The 20,195-nt window shown below is 45.8% G+C and overlaps 1 protein-coding gene across 11 annotated transcripts in view; it reads left to right on the top strand.

Annotated features, from left to right (window-relative positions):
- The window catches only part of Osbpl3 (oxysterol binding protein like 3), a 174,527-nt gene that overhangs the window by 86,000 nt on the left and 68,332 nt on the right, over positions 1 to 20,195 (top strand). For all 11 annotated transcript variants that reach the window (XM_031381875.1, XM_031381883.1, XM_031381881.1 and 8 more), the window contains one exon: positions 4,033 to 4,268. In XM_031381875.1, coding sequence (XP_031237735.1) covers positions 4,176 to 4,268 — 93 coding nt within the window. In that variant the 5' untranslated portion in view covers positions 4,033 to 4,175. The remainder of the gene's footprint in view (positions 1 to 4,032; positions 4,269 to 20,195) is intronic.

Below are 20,195 nucleotides of genomic sequence, written 5' to 3'. Positions count from 1 at the left end.
CCTGAATGTCTTTCATGGGTGAGTCCTCGTCTCAGCATCTCAGAGATCCCTGAATCAGCAACTTGGGCTCCTGGTCCCACATGCGTCCTGAGGAATTTATCATCACCGCTTTCGTAGGCCAATGCAAGCAAGACAACTACTCAAAGTAGAAGATGTCCCTTGGTTGAGGCTGAGCCCTTCCTTATAGCGGGCCCATTCCAACCATGCAGAGTCCTTGCAAGTGGATGCAGGAATCCTTCCTTCTGACTGTCCTAGCTTAGCCATACAGAGTCCCTGAGTGGGGATGTAGTAGTTGTCCCTTGTACAATGACCTCCAGTAGTGGTGCTGGGATCTGTAGACTCAAGGCACTACTCCTTTATTCTTTGCTCAGAGAATTAAACACATCCTCTTCCTAGAATGAACTTCATTTGTCTTTTAGAGAGCAGCAAGTCCTGGGGAACAGAATAGTGGTATTTTCCTGGCTCATCTTCCCAGGCTGCTTTAGTAATGGGTGTGGGAGGAAATAGGGGGTGTGGTGAGTGCTAACCCTAAGTGCAAATTCGATGGTTTTAGCCCTCTAAGAGCCTTTGCTTACGATTAGTTCCCTCCAAATGAGATTGTGAGTCAGGAGATAAAAGCGACCCCTTTCATTGCTGCCTGAGTTGGGGTCTGGGTGTCTCCTTCAGCAGGGTTTTATAATTCCCATGACTCATTTTATTGCCCAAGGTCCTGTCCCTCCCCAACATTTCACACACACCTTTCCTCCCATGCTCTCCTTTATCAGAACCTCTAGCTTAGAAAAACAAAGCCTGGCACACATGACAGAAATCCTTTGTTAGTATTGCTAGTCCACTGTGGACATGTTGCCATAGTGATGGCTGTCCACACACACACACACACACACACACACACACACACACACACACACACGCACGCACGCACACTCTTGCTCAGCTATTGAGGGGGTACCATTGGTTTCTTTTTCCTCCCTTTCTTAGAGAACAGTCAACACTGTTAACTAAACAAACTATTAGTGTCTTTGCAGCTTTTCTTGGCACTTTTTAGCTAGTTTAATTTGCTTCTAATTCAGCTATACTTAGTCATGCCCTGTAAGCAGAGCTAACTTTATAAAGAGCCAGTGTTGTTTGCTTTCAGGCTTATTCATTGTTAGAGCCAACTTGTAATGATTCCAGAGATGGAGAGCATGCTAGAGTAATGTGGTGTGTTCATTTCTTTTCTGTTGCTATGATAAAATACCTCGACAAAGTCAGCTTATAGATGGGAAGCTTTTTATGAGCTTATGGTTCCAGAGGTATGAATCTATGATGTGTAGGCACAGCTGAAGGAACTGGAAGCTGAGGGCTTATGTCTTCAACCACAAGCACAAAGCAGAGAAAAAGAGAGAGAGAGAGGGAGGGAGAGAGAGGGAGAGAGAGAAACAAAGAGAGGGGGAGAGAGAGAGGGAGGGAGAGAGAGAAAGAGAGGGGGGAGTGGAGGGAGGGAGGGAGAGAAAGAGAGAGAGAGAGAGAGAGAGAGAGAGAGAGAGAGAGAGAGAGAGAGAGAGAGAGAGAGAGAGAGAGAGAGAGAGAGAGAGAACAGCAAGGAGGGTGAGGTTTGAAGCTCTCTAAGCCCACACCCAGTGACATACTCTGTTCAGTAAGACCACATCTTCTAAGCCTCCAAAACCAGGGCCACCAACTACATTACAGACCAAGTCTTCACTTACATGAACCTGGCATGGGGCAGGGAGGAAGTGAGCAGGGAGGAAGGTGTGGGGAGGTGCAGGGTTGGAGGGTAGAGAGAGGAGTATCATTCAAGCCACTTTATGGAACTTTTTGGTTTTTATTCAAGACAGGGTTTCTCTGTGTAGCCCTGGCTGTTCTGGAACTCACACTGTAGACCAGGCTGGCCTCGAACTCAGAAATCCACCTGCCTCTGCCTCCCAAGTGCTAGGACACTCATGGAACTTGACTTCTATGGCTATAGGTCCCTTAATTTGTTTCCTGAGATTTAGATATTCACTGAATTGCTTTGATTTTAGCTTATAGCTTTAATATAATCATTTTTAGAGAGCAAAATGCCTGGAAGACATTATAAGACTTGAGTATTTAATAATTAATCCCATTTGATATCCTATCTGACTAGTTGGTTTCAGGGCAATCATATAGCAGTCTTCTTTAAAAATTAAACCATGCGAACACTCTGAGGGGGTTGCAGAATTAATTGAATTTAGTGTGTTTAGTAAGGCCCTGCTTCTGCAGCCCAAGCCAGGCGCATCCATTGCCCTTAACCCAAGTTGGGGGATAAAGATGGTGCTTCCTGGGATGTCTTCTCTATGTAGTGTGAGGGGTTGTTTCTTGATGTAAGACTTGCTATAGCTGCAGAGCTGGCAGCTAGCAGCTTTAATGGCTACTTGGAAACGGGGTGGGGGAAGGGGTTACCGTCTATGTCCTAGTCAGTGTTTTTCCCTACCGTACATACTTTGCACCTGGCATCTGATACTTCAGAGGTGGTGTGATAGTTCTTATTGCTGCACCTGGTCATGGGGTGTGTGGAGGGGCACACCTATTTGCAGCTCCATGTTTAAAGGACTAAGATGGTGTCCCCATCTTGCTAGATCTGTGTGATCTGGCTAGAGACCTAACTTACTAGAAGTTCTCTGGTCTTCTCTGTAAAATAAAGATAATACTCTGCCATCAGATTGTTAAAGAATGAGACAGTATTTGCAGGAACCCTTATGGAAATTGCTGTTGCAGTATTTGGCAGAGTATCATGTACCCTACCCACTGATCACTGCTTTAATTACTATCGTGCTACCAGATGTGGGAGATTCTGTTGTCCCCACCCCCATTTCCCCTCCAGTTTTTGTTACATCGAATTACAGATGTCTTGAGAAGGAATTAAAAACTCCTTTGGGATAAGAAACACACTGCCGTTCTCTTAAAAAACCAACAAAACCAAACCAAAACCAAAACAAAACAAAAACCCCAAACAACAAAAAAAGCAAAAACCCTCAAAGAATTCAAAATGATTAGAATTACATTGACCTCATCTTTTCAGTAATTCCAACTGTGCATTTCAGTGACATTTAGCAGTTTTACAGTGTTGTACAACCATCGTCACTATCTAGTTCCAAAACATTTTCACCACCCTGTAAGGGACCTATAACTGTTTAAGCAGTCACGTGCAGTCTCTCCCTGACCCCACCCCCTGGCAGCCACAAAGTGACCTCCTCCCTACTCTGGTCTGCCATAGTCACAGAGTGTTATCATGTGGCCTTTTCTGTATGGCTTCTTTCACTTAGCATGGTGTCTGCAATGTTTCTCCGTGTTGTGATGTGTGTGAGTCCTTTGCTCTATTCAACAGCTGGATGATATTCTCTCACTGGTTATTTTAGATGTAGTCTACACATTCATTAATTCAGGGTGCTTCTACCTCTAGCTATTATAAATAATACTACTGATACAAGCGATAATCTAGAACTTTTCCTTTGAACACTGATTTTCAATTTTTTTCAGAAATAAAATTGTATATTGTATGATAATTCTGTGCTTACACCGTTTGAGAAACTGTCAAACTCCTCTCTGCCACGGGTGTGCATTTTACGTTCATACCAACAAGGGTTTCTAATTTCTTCATACCCTTCACCATGCCAGTTGCTGCTGCTAGTGCTTCTCCTCTTCCTCCTTCTCCTCCTCCTCCTCCTCTTCTTCCTATTATTATTATTATTATTAGTAGTAGTAGTAGTAGTAGTATTGTAGTGATAATAATAATATGAAATAGTGTCTCCCTGTGGTTTGGGAGTGTTCTATGGTACTAGTTTTATAAGTACCTGTTTTCAAATTAGCATATTACTGTTCTTAAACCTGTCACATTTCAAAGCTATCTGAAAAAGCACATATACAGAGTTTCTCATAGGAGGAGACGCCTAGTGTCTTGACCACTGGAGTCTGTAATATGCGGCATGGGCTCGCCACTGTGTAGCTAAGAAGAGGTGATGTCTGCCCTCTGTAATTCTCTAGCTTCTCTAATTACTTTTCTTTTGGTTTTAGAGATTTCTTCTGAGACTTCCAGAATGGCTTTTAGACATATTGGATAAGAGCTGGCACCTGCCTGCGAGGACTTCATACTCTTAGCTCCACCATCTTCCCATGGCATTTTGATTGCGCTGAACCCAAGGGACCAGCTCTTCACGATGAGTGACGAGAGGAGTCTGGGTGTGTCTCAAAAGCTGGTTTCACCTTCAAGAAGCACAAGTAGTTGTTCCTCCAAGCAAGGAAGCCGGCAGGTAACGTTTAACTCCTGTGGATCTTAACGTGCAAATTGAATCACGAGGTTTTGTAGGTACAGATGTGTGTTCACTGGGAGACGCCACCTCTCAGTTTAAGAGCAAGCCCTTCTCTACATACCTGGTTACATGAGGAAAATCAGTTCACATTCCTCCCAGGTGCTGAGAACTACATTTGACTCTTTGTGTTGTTTTGCTCAGCCTTTGTAGTTGTCTACCAAAATAGGCACTAACATTCCCATTTTTCCTCCAAGGAAGCTGAGTCATACGGACCAAATTACTTGCCCCAGTGAGAACCAGATGCCAAAAGCGAGCTCCATCTCTTTGCTCCAGGGCCCACCTTTTCCTTTTTAAATTTTTTTTTTTTTTAATTTCTATTTTCTGTTTACGAGTGTTTTGCCTGCATGGATGTCTGTGCAGCACATGTGTGCGGTGTTCAGAGGGTGAAAGGTGACATCAGTTTCCCTGGAACTATCATAGCTGGATATCAATTGTCATTCCACAATGCCAAGAACTCGAGCCCAGGTCCTCCGCAAGAGTGATAAGTGTTCTTAACTTCAGAGCTATCTCTCCAGCCCCTCCCACTTTTCCTTATACCCTCTTAACCAAAATAGCAGTTCTCACGTTCCCAATAATTATATTACTATCTCTACTTCCTTCTATTCTACCAATACTTTGATGGAAGCCCATACCCCAGATTGTCTGTGAGTAGCTAACGTCTCCCCTGCTAGTTTTTCCCTAATGGGATGAGGGGAGCTCATAACATGGAAAAGTGATGGAGAGAACGGTAAAACAGAGAAGAGACTCCTTAACTCCCGAGTAACTGTCCGTGGCCACTGGTTGCTTCTTGGTTTCCTTTCTAATATGGCTTCATTGGCAGATCTGGTGTCTGTCCGTCGGCAATCATAAGGATATATTAATCACTTGGATAAGTCCCTGCTTCACCAATTTAGTAGATGGGAGATATACAAGAAAGCTGGATTTCCCACCAGAGAGGCCTTTGAATTGTTCAGTATTTACTGGCTCTGTAGGCATTGTCTTTGCCCCGTGAGAAGTCTGGCCAAAGAATTTGCTTTTGTCCAGATTTGGAAGCAATAATTAAGCAGCAGCCCACCTTGGGAACATTGAGTAATGGTGACTCAGCTAAGCGGCTCTTAGTTTGAACGCTTGACTCAGTCAGGGGGGCTTGCCACCCACAAGTCCATACTTTGGGGCAAATTAAAGTTTGCTCTGGGCTTGACGGGTAGGGAGACCTTTAAGATCTGTTTTTTTTTTTTTTTCCTTCTCAGTATTATTTATCTTTGTGTGTATGTGTGCATGTGTCCATGCCTGTGAATAAGGCTGCACCTCTTCGGTGATGTACGTGTAGAGGTTGGGAGACAATCTCAGCTGTGGACATTCATCTTCCACTTTGGGACAATCTCTTCCTTGTTGTTTTCTGCCACGTACACCAGTCTGGCTGGCCCAGGGACCCTCCTGTCTCTGCCTCTCATCTAGTAAGAATGTTGACATTTCGGATGCTTGGGCTATGACCTGTTCAGAATGAACGGAGGCCCTCATGTTTGTGTGGTGTGTTGGCTAGTTTTGATTGTTTTGTTATCAGTCTGACACAAATTCAGTTCACCCGAGAAGGTGGAACCTCAGTTGAGAACACACCTCCATTACATTACCCTGTAGGCAATTTTCCTGATTAGTGCTTGTTGTGGAAAGGACCGGCCCACTGTCGGCAGTACTACCCCTAGGCAGTTACCACCCTTTGGTTGAATAAGAAAGCAAACCAAACCGGACTTTGAAAGCACATGCCTTTAATAATCCCAGCACTTGGGAGGCAGAGGCAGGTGGATTTCTGAGTTCGAGGCCAGCCTGGTCTACAGAATAAGTTCCAGGACAGCCAGGGCTACACAGAGAAACTCTGTCTCAAAAACCAAACTGAGAGAGAGAGAGAGAGAGAGAGAGAGAGAGAGAGAGAGAGAGAGAGAGAGCGCTAGCGAGCAAACCAACCAACCACACTCTAGGGAGCAAGTCAGTAAGCAGCATTCCTGCATAGTTTGTTTGAGTCCCTGCCTCCAAGTTCCTGCCTTGGCTTCCCTCAGTGATAGCCTGTAATTAGGTTGTGAAAGTCAAATAAACTCTTTTGTTTCCAGGTTGCTTTTGTTTGTGGTCTTTTTACAACAAAGAAAGCGAAGGAGAACATGTTATAAGCACTTTTACCCACTGTCCTAACTCCCCTGCCTCTTTTTTTTTTTTTAAAAGAAGTTTGTCCACCACCTAATGCTAACAGCTAATACCATGGTCCCTAGAGATCTGCTCTCCTGGGAGTGTTGCCTGCCCACTTGAGCGGCTGCCACCAGGCTTTCCCACTTCTTCCACCAGCACTCAGGTTTGGACCTGAGTCGAGTGTGCCATTTGTGCCCCCCACCCCAGCAACTTTCTCTGAGCAGCATCTCTTCTGCCGCCCCCCACCCCAGCAACTTTCTCTGAGCAGCATCTCTTCTTCTGCCCAGCTTTGCTTCGAAGGGAGGCTGTGCTCAGGGGAGCAGCCAGTCCTCCCCAGGGGAGCTGCTGTCTTTCATCTTCAGGGCTGTACTAACTCTCCCAGCTGGTTCATTGAAGTTGGTTGATTTGGTTTTCACAATGCTAATTTCACTCTGAGTTTCCATAAAAATAGCAAAAGGAACTCACCCCACTCCACCCATTACTTTAACTTTTCTTTTTTTGACTATTTATCAAGTGCTCCTCTTTTCTCTTTAGTTGGCATAACAAGCACACACAGTTGCTTTATGTTCTGGTCAGGTTTCTGTCAACACAGACAGGTCACGTAGGAGAAAGGAACTTCAATACAGAATTGCTATCAGATCCACCCGTAGGGCTGTCTGGGGGACGTTGTTGGTTGATGAGAAAGGGCCAGCCCACAGTGGGCAGTGCCATCCCTACACTGGTGGTCCTGGGTGGTGTAAGAAAGCAAGCTGATCAAGCCACGGGGAGCAAGCCAGTAAACATTATTCTTCAGGTTCCTGCTCATGGTTCCTCCCCTGACTTCCTTCTATAACGAGGGCCCATAAAACCAGGAAACACTTTCTTTCCCAAGTTTCTTTTGGTACTGATCACAGCAAAAGAAAGCAGACTAGAATACTTTGTTAGTGTAATGTTTGTATTTCCTCTGTGGCAGAGAAAGTAGAGAATACAATATATTTATTTCACGACTAGCCTGAATTTAGGTTTAAAACCCCCGTTGACTTTGGAGGGACTGTGCATCTGAGTCTCTCCACTGTCCCATTTTCTGACAAAGTAAGTGTTCTTCCCCGGGCTAGCCCAGCTCTTCTGTCCTCGATACGTCTGTCATCCATCATCAGTCTTTGCCTGCCTCACGCACTGGCCAGGGCTCTGCTGGCATCTCAGGAGCGGTGGAAGCTCTCCTTTGCTGGCATCACAGGAGCCGTGGAAGCTCTCCTTTGCTGGCCTTTTGGTGGCTCAGCCACTTCCACTGCATCTGTCAGCTGCTAAATAAAGTAAAGCAGCACATTTCCAGCCTCGTCACAGGATGCTCAAAACGGCAAGGTTTCCACAGCCACAGGCTGCACTGGAGACATGGAAACAGCGACTGTCGGCGACATGTACAGCCACCTTCTGGTTTTGAAAGTGCCACTGTGAGACCCCTTTCAGGTCGCTTTTCCTTTTATCCAGAGTGTGTCTGCCCCGTGTGCACGTCACTGGCTCTCATCCGTGGTGCTAGTTTTCCTTGTGTGCTCTGGACTGTGGTCAGAGCCTCATCTTGTATGTCTCCTGTGAGATCTGTTGTCACCTGTCTTGGTTTGGGAGAGGCTGTTGCCTGCCTTCTGCTCCCAGGGACTCTGATCCAGGGCAGGTCTCACATTGCGCTGGGGACTCCTTTTCCCATGATGAGAATGGAATGTCCCAGATCCTCATCAGACCAGCAGATAACCTGGCCCAGGTTCAGCTGCCTCCTTCCACTGCCCCTGATGAGCAGATGGCAAAACCTCCGTTCACTGTGCTGTGGGCAGCGCACCATCCCGGTGGGGGCTGTTTTAGCTCCCACAGGTCACAGAAGTAAGTCAACAAACACTTTTGACCACAGTATGTTTTATATCTTTGCTTTCTTTTAGGTCCATGAAGTCTTTCAGACTTCTACAATCTTTTTCCCCTTTAGCTTTATTGAGATGTGACTGACAAATGAAAATTATACATGTTTATAGTCTATTCTATGCTATTTTGATATTTGCATATGGTATAAATGATAAACACAGTCTAGATAACGAATGTTCTTATCATCCTAAATAGTTATAGCTGGTATGTGGATAGCAAGAACATTTAAGGTCTGCTCTCCTGGACTGGGAGATGCTCAGCCCATTGAGTGTTCATGGACCTGGGCTCAGATCCCAGAAGTTACATAAAGTTGGCTGTGGTGACAGACACTTGTGAAACCAGCATGGGGAAGGTAGAGACAGATTTATGGGGTTCACTGGCCAGCCTAGCCTAGTGGGTAAGCTCTAAGCTGATGAGAGATCCTGTCTCAAAAATAAGGTGAGCAGCTTTGCAGTATAATATCCAAGGTTGTCTTCTGGCCTCACCTGCACACATGTGAACACTGTCCTCTGACCTCACCTGCACACATGTGAACACTGTCCTCTGACCTCACCTGCACACATGTGAACACTGTCCTCTGTCCTCACCTGCACATATGTGAACATTGTCCTCTGTCCTCACCTGCACATTTGTGAACACTGTCCTCTGGCCTCACCTGCACACATGTGAACACTGTCCTCTGTCCTCACATGCACACATGTAAACACTGTCCTCTGACCTCACGTGCACACATGTGAACACTGTCCTCTGTTCTTACCTGCACATATGTGAACACTGTCCTCTGGCCTCACCTGCACACAGGCGAACATACACACACACACACACACACACACACACACACACACACACACACACACACAGACTTACTGTCCCCACAAGTGTCACAAATAGTTTTCCTGTGGTATTCACAAAGGTATCAGTTCCAGGAGCCCCGCTGATAACAAGAGTTCAAGAATACACAGGCCCTTTGTGTGGATGTAAGACCACCCTCCTGTATTCTTCTAGTGGTCTAGATTCCTGATAGACGTGGTGTGTTAGCAGTTACTACACTATAAGGCCTGGTGGCGAGAGGAAGTGTCTGTCCATGTTTGGGCACTGTTTCTTTTTGAATATTCTCAGGGTGTAGTTCAGTGGCCAGTGCAGTGTTCTCACCCCTTGACCCCATGTCACACCTTAGATCTTCAGAATTGCTTCCCTCTGAGTAACTGGAACTTTGAGCTTCGGATCTACGCCCTCGTGTCCTCTAATCTACAAGTGTGTTATTCCTTAATCCCACTGTCTGCTTCTGTGAGTTCAAGTTCCCACATGGCATGTTTATATAAGACAGTGCACAGTGTGCTTTCTGGTGCTTTGCAGAGTGTCCTCCAGTTTTTTATCTGTGCTGTCACAGATGAAAAGATGTTAGCCTTTTAAAAGGCAGAATAATTCTTTCTGGAGAAAAGATATTATGTATGTCTATATGAGAAACTGTGGCATGTGTGAGTGTGTGTGTGTGTCTAAATGTGTATACACACTACATTTTCTTCCAGACTTCTTTTTTTACTCCATGAATATAAGACAGCCTAGAAGTGCATAGGTTTACACATTTTTACTATGCTTGGAGCCTGGGGCAGCAGGAAGTGGGATTAATAAGAGCTTGAATTTAAAACTCAATCTTACACAGACATATATTCACACATATCACACAGGTATCTCACTCTACACACATGTCACACATTTTGCACAGATCACACATACTGTGCACATCACACACATACATACCACATTCACATACATCATACTCTCGATATTTCAAAATAAGAATAAAATACCCTCTTGGTTATGGGACTCAGTCTTTCTAAAACCTTTTCTCTTAGGTTGTCGTCCAGCACAGACAGCTGGTGGTCAGAGTCTCTATACCTTGGACGTTCTTTCTGTTCATTAAACTGACTTTGCTTGTCTTTGATTCTTCTTCTTCTTCTTCTTCTTCTTCTTTTTTTTTTTTCCAAGACAGGGTTTCTCTGAGTATCCCTGGCTGTCCTGGAACTCACTCTGTAGACCAGGCTAGCCTGGAACTCAGAAATCTGCCTGCCTCTGCCTCCCAAGTGCTGGGATTAAAGGCATGCGCCACCACCGCCCGGTGTCTTTGATTCTTGAATTGACTTGAACTTGTCCTTGCTGTAATGGGCTTGCATGTGTAAAATGTCAGGGAGTCATGCACGTCTTTATAGATCCCTTCATGCTTGTGTCTCTCACTCCTGTGTAGATGTCCCCGTGCATGTACGTATGCAGTTGCATGTAGATACTCCCCTGTTCATGTGTCAGTGTTAAATGAACTTGCTTTCTTGAAGGAGAAAATGAGAAGTGAAATAAATAGTAGAGGAAAGTACCTGGGCTGGCACATGAGGGATGCTCAGTGCATGGGGATGAAGTTAATGAGTGACTAGGCATGCGGTGGCTAGGCAGAAAGGTCCCTATGCAGACTGTTCCATGGGTTCACGAAGTAGGTGAAGGGGTACATAAATAGGAGAGAGAATTGCTATTTGTAAACTAATAAAATAGGAGTAATTATAATTTCTTTTTGTCTTTTCCTCACTGCCCCCCTTCTATTCCTGCCTAGAAATGTCAAAGTACTACATTTGAGGAGCCAGACGGGGCTAGACAATGAATGGGATATGGCTTGTCTTTACTCATAGAACCCAATAGCCAAGGTGTATTTTGTTTTCGGTAGGTTTTGTTTTTCGTATTTTTTTTTCAATTACGTCTATAGAGAAGCTACTACTGAACATGGTTGAGCTGGAGATGTAAAACTATGGAGGACAGGAGCCAACAGAGTAGCCCAGATATGAATCCAGCTGACGCAAACTCCTGGATGGAGTGAGGCTACAGCTCCCATTCTTTAACGAGATGCTAGCATTTGGCAGGAAAAGCAGAGATGAGAAAGTAAGTTCTGCTCAAACAGTTTACAGGCGTGCTCCCGCCTCAGGACTTGAAAGGGAGAGATGTACTCTTGGGTGAGTCTCCCCATGGTGACTCAGCTTGCTTCTGTCACCCACTGTCCCCTGGGCTAATCTTTGGTGGCATTTGAGCTCCCTCAGGGTCACTGGATGAGAGTTAATTTATGCAGCCATTAGCTGATGCTGCACTTCAGAAACTACAACCATCCTGGGTTCAGTGCCAGAATCTATAGAGCAGTGAGAGAATTTACCAAGTTTTGCATGATGAGGTAAAGTATAATGTTCAGATGTTGACATTTTCAGTTGAGTATTGAACATGCTGAGATCCAAGCCACGTGTGGTATTGTATACCTCTAATCACACTGCTTGGGAGACATGACAGGAGGATTGCAAGTTTGATACCAGCCTGGGCCATAAGACTGTCAAGGAGAGGGAAGAAGAGAAAGGAGAGGAAGACGAGGAGGTGAATGCAGTCACATTGATTTATTTAATTTAGTGGCACCGAATTTGATGAGGTTCCTTATTAGCTTGTGGGCTACACCAGCCCTACGAGACATTAAGGTGGCATGACTGTGGGACCCTCCTGTCATGCCACATTGTCTTCCGGTGTCATCTTGGTTCCTTTCCTGCTGCTATCACAGAGTATCTGAGACTGATAGTTTCTCAAGAGTAAAGAATAGCTTATTTTGGCTCTGGATTCGGGGGAGTCCAAAAGCGAGGAAAACTCTGGCATGAGTCACGCCATGCTGCTTGAACTCAGGGCAGAAAGCAGAAGTGACAGAGCACCAGGAGTACCTGTACCAACCTTTCCAACAACCCGCTTTAGGTGACTAGTGGATAAGTCACTCCAGAAAGGAAGGCAGCGGTCCCCTTTTAATGATTGTGGTGCAGATCTTGGAGAGCCATGGGGACTTCCTGGGTCCTGACCTGCATGATGCAAGGACTAGGGTGCAGGCCAGTCAATGGCCACCAGGGGGTCAGCTTGAGACAGTAGCTCCAAGTTCAATGTTTCATGTTGATTGTGGTCAAAGACATGAGTTGTACCACATGGCTGTAATCAAAGTGAGAGCTTCATTAAGGAAAAGTGAGAAATGAACGAAAATGGAGAAAGACTCCTAAGAATGGGAGGGCTCCCAAGAGAGGGAAAAACCACTGGGCTAGCCAAAGAGGTTTTTTTCTTATTAGAGTTAAGCAGAAATCAGACAAAGACTGAGGCCATTTTTATTGAGATTGAGTGAGGGTCTATCATGGGCCGAGCTATGGAGACCACACAATACTCCATGCATGTTTCTTTGGGGCAACCAGTGAGATAGCCATGCATGACTCATGTGCTGCTTACCCAGTCATGGTGGTGGTCTTACATCAAAGTCCCCTTCTGTCCATCTTTGGCTCCTGCCTTGTTAGCCGCTGACCTTGGCTCATCTATCGGCCTGACTGACATTGTTACGTACTGACATTGCAGGTGTTGCTGGCTGATAATTGAAATATTCCCAATTGAAATATCCTTTCATTGTTCTCACATTGATGGGGCCAGCTTGTGGTTTTACCCTGGGCCTTTTCCATGGTACGGCCTAGAGAGAGTTAACTCCTGCCTCAACTTCATCACTTCTTAAAGGCTCTACTCCCCACATCTCACAGTGACAACATTCAATGTAAGTTTCCCGGGGGGTGTGTGTCAAACAATATAACCATAACAAATTTTCCATAGAATATTAAGGACAGCAGCATTAGCTCTGGAGCCAGAGGGCCTGAGTCTAAATCTTGGACTGTGTATAACACGTCAAGTCTTGCACAAACCTGTCCAAGGCACCCTCTGTGTGCCTTAGTTCCTCATCCAGTTGTGCAAATTGCCAGATTCCACAGGACTGCTGTGGAAGTACCTGACAAACAGACCACACTTCTTCTATAAGCATGGACGTGCCAGGGATCCTCAAGTTACCCCACAGACGGCTGCTTCCCTGCCTCGGGGAGCTGTCAGACAGTGACAGGGGAGGGGCTTAGCGTATATCTAGTGAGAGGAAGAGTCAGCAAGGGATGCTGCAGGTCAGGGCCACCCAGGAGCATCTCTTTACAGCTTCTGGTATCTCCTCACACTGTTCTCTCAAATCACAAAATGACTAATGAAGTCCAGATTGTTTGCCTTGCTGTGGAAAGGAAATCTGGATGTTTCTGATAGTGACTGCTGTGTCCAGAGTCAGGGGAGCAAGGGGCCATCTATTTGGAAAGCACTGCCCTTAGATGCTAGAGGCGCCTTCAGAAGTCAATTCAAGGTCCACATGTTCTATATAAACGATTGTTTAAAAAGATCCTCCATAACCAGCACCCCTGGGAGTGTGCGGCAGAGTAGGATGGGAGGGTGAGATATCGTGTGGGCCCTTGTTTGCCGAGAGCTGTCTCTTTCTGGTCCTCCTAGAAGAGGAAAAGACTCAGCTATCTACTTCTGTTTTCATTTTCCAGGCTCATTTTCTGGGCCCTTTACTTCTCTGTTTTCCCACCAGCCTTTTGACCACAGCTATGTTGTGACGTTATGTTCTGGATGTAGGAAGGGTGACAGAATAAGGATTAATTCACAGTACACTTCCCCACTGAGGCTTTCAGAGAAGCAGGCATTCGATAGGGAAGAGGTTAAAGCATTAGTGAAAGTGACAAGAACGAAGGCTCTTGTTCCTCTCTGTGTCTACAGAGGCCAGGCCGTTATTCTGTACTTAGTCAGAAGAACAAGGGAAACTGAACTCTAATCGCTTCCAAAGTTCTCAAACTGTCTGGTCTGATTTGTGGTTCTGGAATAAAAGGCAGCAAGGAGGAGCTAATAGACTGCTCCACGGGTAAGGGAATCTGGTGTTCCTGCAGAGGATCTGGGTAGTTCCCAGCGCCAACATGATAGCTCGCAACCAACTCTAACTCCAGCTCCAGGGAGACCAGATCCTCTTTTGACTTCAAGCAGGAGTGATGCAGACAGACAGATGTACATGCCAACACTCATATATGGGATTAAAAATGAAATAAAAAGCAACAGATAGTTTTTTTCTGTTTTAGAATAACTGTCTTGATTAAAAAAAAAACTTCTTGAGTTTCCTTAAGAAAATAAATATATTTTTGTACAATTGGCAGTAACCACAGTGCAGGTCTTAGGAAGGGAGAACCAGAACCCAGATGTTCCAGGAGAGCCTTCCCAGCTACACAGCGCCTGGATCCCACGATGCTTTAGCTGCAACCTCAAGCTGAGCTGGCTCTTTGGCTCTTTCCTATGAAGGAGCAAATCTACCTCAGTAATTTGATGATGCCAAAATGCTAATGGCAGTCAAGATGGCTCAGCCACTAAAAGTGTTTGCCACACAGGGCTGACAGCCCACTAAAACAAACAAGCAAACAACCTGGTGTGATGGTAAGCATCTATAATCCCTGTGCTCCTCCCAGGAAACAGAGGCAGAGAGGAGAGAATCACCCAGAGGCTCAAACTCTAACAAGTGTAGAGTATGGAGTACAGTAGAGATGAGAGAGACCTTGCTTCAACATGGTAGAAAGCAGTTACCCCTGAAAGTTGTCCTCGGACCTCCGCATGCACAGTGTGGCATGCATATACACACAATAATAAATCAAAGTAAACAAACTCTAATGGCCCAGAAGTGACGGCGTGTGATGTAGGACGAGGCCAAACACGAGACACCTAGATGCTGCTAGTAGAGTAGTGAGCATTTTCTGCCTTCCAGAGGACACTCAGTATAATCCTGTTTGCCTCAGCACCAAGTCTAGCCATATTCCCCTCTGTACTTTTCACAGGGGGTAGCTGAGTCAGATGTCCTGGCACGTTTCTGACCTCATTCTCTTCTTTACCTTGTGTAGTTTGGTTGATTACTGGCTGGCTAAATGAGAGATGTACACATTCCCCCTCATAGCCGGTGGATGTACACTGTTTGGGAGGGAGGCTTTAGTGGATGTGGTTAATGTAAGGACCTTGAAAAGGGCAGGGCATCCTTAGTTGTCTGAAGGGCTCTAAATTAATCAGCAAGGACTCTACCCAGGAGAAACACAGGGGGACCATGATGTGAAGATGGAAGCAGGAGTGGTTAGTAGCAGCAAGCTGAGGGGCAGCTGGGAAGCTGCGCCCTCCAGAGACCAGGATAGCCCAAAATAGTCCACCCTCAACCTCCACAGAGAGCCTGGCTCTGCCTACACCAGGTTTGGGTTTTCTGGCCTCCAGTGCTGTTGAAGGATTTTAAACTTCAGAGCTGGGTGGTAGTAGAAAAGGCCTATAATCCTAGCACACAGGAGGCTAAGAGAGGAGGAGCCTACGTTTGAGGGCAGCCCGGGCTATATATAGCAAGACCTCATCTCAAAATCAAAACCAGAGAGAGATTTATTGAAACTTTAAGCCACTAAGTTTGTGGCCATTTGCCACGACAAGCCTCAGAAAAATAATTCTTTCTGCTTAGAGTTCCGGCTCGTGCCCTTAGTCCAAAGGCATGACACCTGGGGACAGTGCCTGTCTGAGCCCCTGCTACAGCACGTGAAGTCCTCATCTGTCACCTACACATTTTCAATCTTCGATGCCTTTGCATTTTTCAAGTGTGCTAGCCTCCCGGGTGTCATTGCTTGGTGGTGTGCCTCGGTTTTTCTAGGGGGCGGGGTACTAAGTGTGGGGCCTTTGTGTATGGCAGGGTTTACCTTTTTAAATGCCTGCAACTCACGCCTATGATTCTAAGTCATGCACGCAGCATTTTCCAGAAGGAAAGCATTACCTCTATTTTGATTATAAACTTCGGTTAGCTCTCTGAGCACCCTGAGATGGAGACTACAGAGTGGCATGGGTGTCTAACATGGACATGGGTCTTGAGAGATAGCAAGCACTGCCACTGAGTGCCACTGTGTTTTCTCTGAGTACAGTGTCTGCATTTTTTCCTTTCCAGTGCTCAGATACCTACCACAGGACACTGTATGACACAACAGATGTTTTGTTTGTTTGTTTGTTTTTTAAATCAAAAGATAATAAAGATAAATAAAAAAGGACTTGGCAAGATAGAAGGAACAAAGTTGTCAAACCTTCTTACTGTTGGCCCCCAACCCATTCACATGGGCTCTGCAGGGGAGTTCCCACCCCACCTGGTGAATTAGCCCAGTCTCCCCTGTGGCAAGCTGGCTGCCACATCAGAAAAGTCCTTTTGAGAAAGGAGATGGAGAAAGAGTGCAAAAGGTTTGAGTCCTGGTCCCCCAAAGCCTCTCAATTTTGTGACCCCTCTCCCCCAGATAATTGATTTCACTTAGATTCTTAGGCAAAAGGACTCAACAGGTGACCTTCATATCCTTCTTCAAATCTGAATTTCAAAACAGACATTCCATGACTCTGGGAAAAGCCATTGATTACAAAAGGTACAAATAAAAGAAGGCCAGAGTAGGTTCAGTGTCTCTAGGTGGGGAAATCAATGTCTGTCTGGGTGCCTGTGTCAGGGCAGGGGCAGGGGCAGGGGCAGGAGGTTGGACAGGGGCAGGAAGTTGGGTAGCTCTGAGAGAATTTCACTGGGTCCTACTGTACTTGAGGATGCTCTTATCCAGAGATGATGACCAGCTCCAAGATTCTGTGTGTGAGCTGTAAGTGGAGCCCACAGGTATGTCCTGTTGCTTAGCAGTTAAGTCTTGGGCAAGCTACTTTGGACTTCTGTGATGGTCCCCTCTGCATGATGAGGGCATACAGGACACTTCACTCCCTTTATTACTATCAAGACCACCATCACAAGAGCTGTGGACACCCACCACACCATGGTAGGCTGCTGTTGGGCACAGTGGCTCATGGGAGTCTCCATCATTAGTAGTAGCTATACCTCCTCCAAGGCCTGCTTACAGAACAACATTTGTGGAGAACAAGGAAATGTGTAAGGGTTGTTTTCATAGCTATTAAGCCTTTATACTATTCGAGGAATATTTAACATTATCAATAACTTCCAAATATATCTGAGGAGCCTAAAAAGTACTAAAGTAATTATAGTCATAATGCTAAGTGAGTCATCAGCTGGCTGGAGACAGTCATTGCATGAGTGCTTTGGTTTTTTTTTTTTTAAATGGTATTTTAATTATACAACTGCCTATGGCCAGTACAGTTACAATAAGCATGTCTCTTCTTTGGAAGGCCAAGGTGGTCTCCGGCAGACGGTGGAACAGCCGACGGCCCTCTTGGTGTCCTCCCCTGCTGCCCTCCTCAGCACTGCCTCCCATGATTCTAAAGGGACTGGGTGCCTAGAAGTCTTCCAGTGAGTCTATAAGGTGTCTGTGTTCTGTAACTGGTCAGGTAATAAGCCTGCGAGCATTTGGGAGCCTGGATCCTCTGGGTCTTTTTCTCCCGGCTCTCTACACCTCTGTGATGGGAGAGAAAGTCCAGTGCCTGTTGGCATGTCGTGACTGAGGATTCCCAAACAGCCTTCAGAATCAATATGGGCTCACCCATGCTCATCCCCTTCTAGAATCTTCTATCCCAAAGTCAGATTTGTGCTTTGAGGTGATATCATTAAAGCTGTGCTTCCCAGGGCATGGGTTTCTGGCAAGATTAACTGAGGTCTTAGAAGTTTACTTATTCTGACCTCTCTCTCTCTCTCAAACTTAGCATCCTTTCTGTCCTCCTAGGCCTGGCTCCATTAGCCTTTGATGGAGCACTCCCTCTGATGGAACACTCCAGGGACTAAGGTGTACCCTTTCCCTGAGCTGCTATGCCCCTGTTGATTGACTGATAGATGGTCTCCTGCAGAGCCAGACTCTAAGGGCTTGGGCTTCTACTCATCAGTCTTGGCTTTCTCCTTGGAGTCTATGTCCTTTGGAGCTCTTCAAGACAGCCTGGTCTTCCGGAAGTGGTCCAGCCAATGACTAATGCTCAGCCACTCCCCCACCCATGAACTGGGATATGTGTCCACAGGATCTCCCCTCCCCAACCAATGAACTGGGGTATGTGTCCACAGGATCTCCCAGTGATTTCCATTGCATTTGACCCTCACATACCAATCTGCCTCTGGATATTTTTCTTTCCTTCTTTCCTTCTTTCTTCCTTCCTTTCTTTCTTTCTTTCTTTCTTTCTTTCTTTCTTTCTTTCTTTCTTTCTTTCTTTCTTTCTTTCTTTCTATTGCTCTTTGGCCTATTGGCATTTATAGAACATTAGCTGAGAGACACTTAATGAAAGGTGACTCCATCTCTCAGTGATTGCAGTCTAAGTATACAGTTGGTGTGACTTCAGAGTGGTTGTTCTGCTGACAGGTACTTCCATAGGCTTTACAAGCTCAAAATGCCTTTAAACCCACTGATGATGGGTGTCATTAGCGGCCACGTGATTTAATGCTGGCTGTTGCCCTCTGGGTTTTAAAAACCTGGTAAAGTGATAACAGACTAATTAGAGCAACCCACTCTTCAGTCCTGCCAGATCCCTTTCCACACTTCTCAGCTGCAGGAAGAGTGGAAGTTTCAGTCGTCTCTATTTCTGATATCCCAGCCAGGGGAGCTGAGAACTGGGCATGTGCGAGGGGCCTGGGAGCCAGCCGTGCAGCGTGCACACAGCTGTGCTGGAAGGAAGGCAGCAGCGCTTGCAATCCGTGCACTCAGCACTATGGAAATGAACTTGGCCCACTCAAGAGCATGAATCAATGCCTAGCCGCCTTTCTAATCACAAAGCAGCTTTCTATCTTTGGCACTTTTTAGACGTTCTGTAAAATAGACTGATCTCAATGCCAGATGATGGCCAGATCGGCCTCGTTTGAGCTTTAGCTTCAGAAGTCTTCAGAAACTGCAACCACATTTCTCTCTCTGTCTCGTGGTCTTGATGACCTTTCAGCCAGATCCAAGCAGGATGAGACATTAACCCTGCACATTAGACTCAGTATTAGGCTCAGTGAGCAGAGTTAGCCATTCCAGGACCTTGATCTCTGTGGTGACCCAACTCTGTTTGGTAGTGTATCTCAGGTATTCTCTTCACTCAGGGTGCATGGTATGTGGAGGGCACCAGGTGCCACTCCCCCACGATCCCTTTAGCCTGGAACACTGGCATCTCAAATTTATTATTACATTGGTTTGCGTTTGTGAGTTTCTGTTTTTCTGTGTGTATACACAGGTATGTTTAGGCACACACACGTGCACTTTGCCCTGGCACATGTGTGGCCATCTGAGGAGTCTGTTCTTGCCTATCATGGCTCTTCTTCTAGGGCTCGAACTCAAGTTTTAAGGCTTGATAGTAATTACCTTCATCTACCAACCCATCTCCCCAGCCTGCATCTGATTTTTTTTTTCCCTGATCTGAAAAGCTGTTCCCTTGAATCCCATACTTAGTGGGCACCCAGGGCCCTTTGCAGAGGCTCCTGCTCTCAGACTTGCTCAGCTGATATTTATTTACTGAGGACACAGAGGATAGTGAACAAGGCTAGTAAGCCAAGGAACCCACATTCTAGCCACACAAGCAGGCAGCATTAATTGGGTTCTCATTATTACTACTTCTCTTCAGAGGAGGGAGGGACTTTCTTCAGAGAGGAGGTTTGAGGAGAAAGAAAATCACCAGAGAAGGAGGTTAGGCAGGAAGGGGTAAATGGGCAAAGGGTTAGCAGCCATGAAATGCACGGGCTGATTTCTTGCACACGCCTGTGACCTAGGAGCGCTGAGCAGGCCCAGGGCTTCTAAGCTCCTTCTTCCATAGTCTAGAGGTGGGCCAGTTCCAGGATTCACCTCCAATGTCTTCTTACTACTTAGGATTTTTTTTCCTTGTTCACTGGAATTTACACATCTAAAGATGGGAAAAATAACACTTTACAATGAGGGCAGAATAATGAAACCTCATAGGCTGTGCCATGGTATGTCTGTAGCACTTGGCAGGTTTAACCGCAGCAGGAAATTTACCTAGTTCTTTTCCTCTCTTTCTACACTTAAA

The sequence above is a fragment of the Mastomys coucha genome, unplaced genomic scaffold (assembly GCF_008632895.1).
Source record: "Mastomys coucha isolate ucsf_1 unplaced genomic scaffold, UCSF_Mcou_1 pScaffold20, whole genome shotgun sequence".
NCBI lineage: Eukaryota > Metazoa > Chordata > Mammalia > Rodentia > Muridae > Mastomys > Mastomys coucha.
This window is presented reverse-complemented; position numbering and strand designations above follow the sequence as displayed.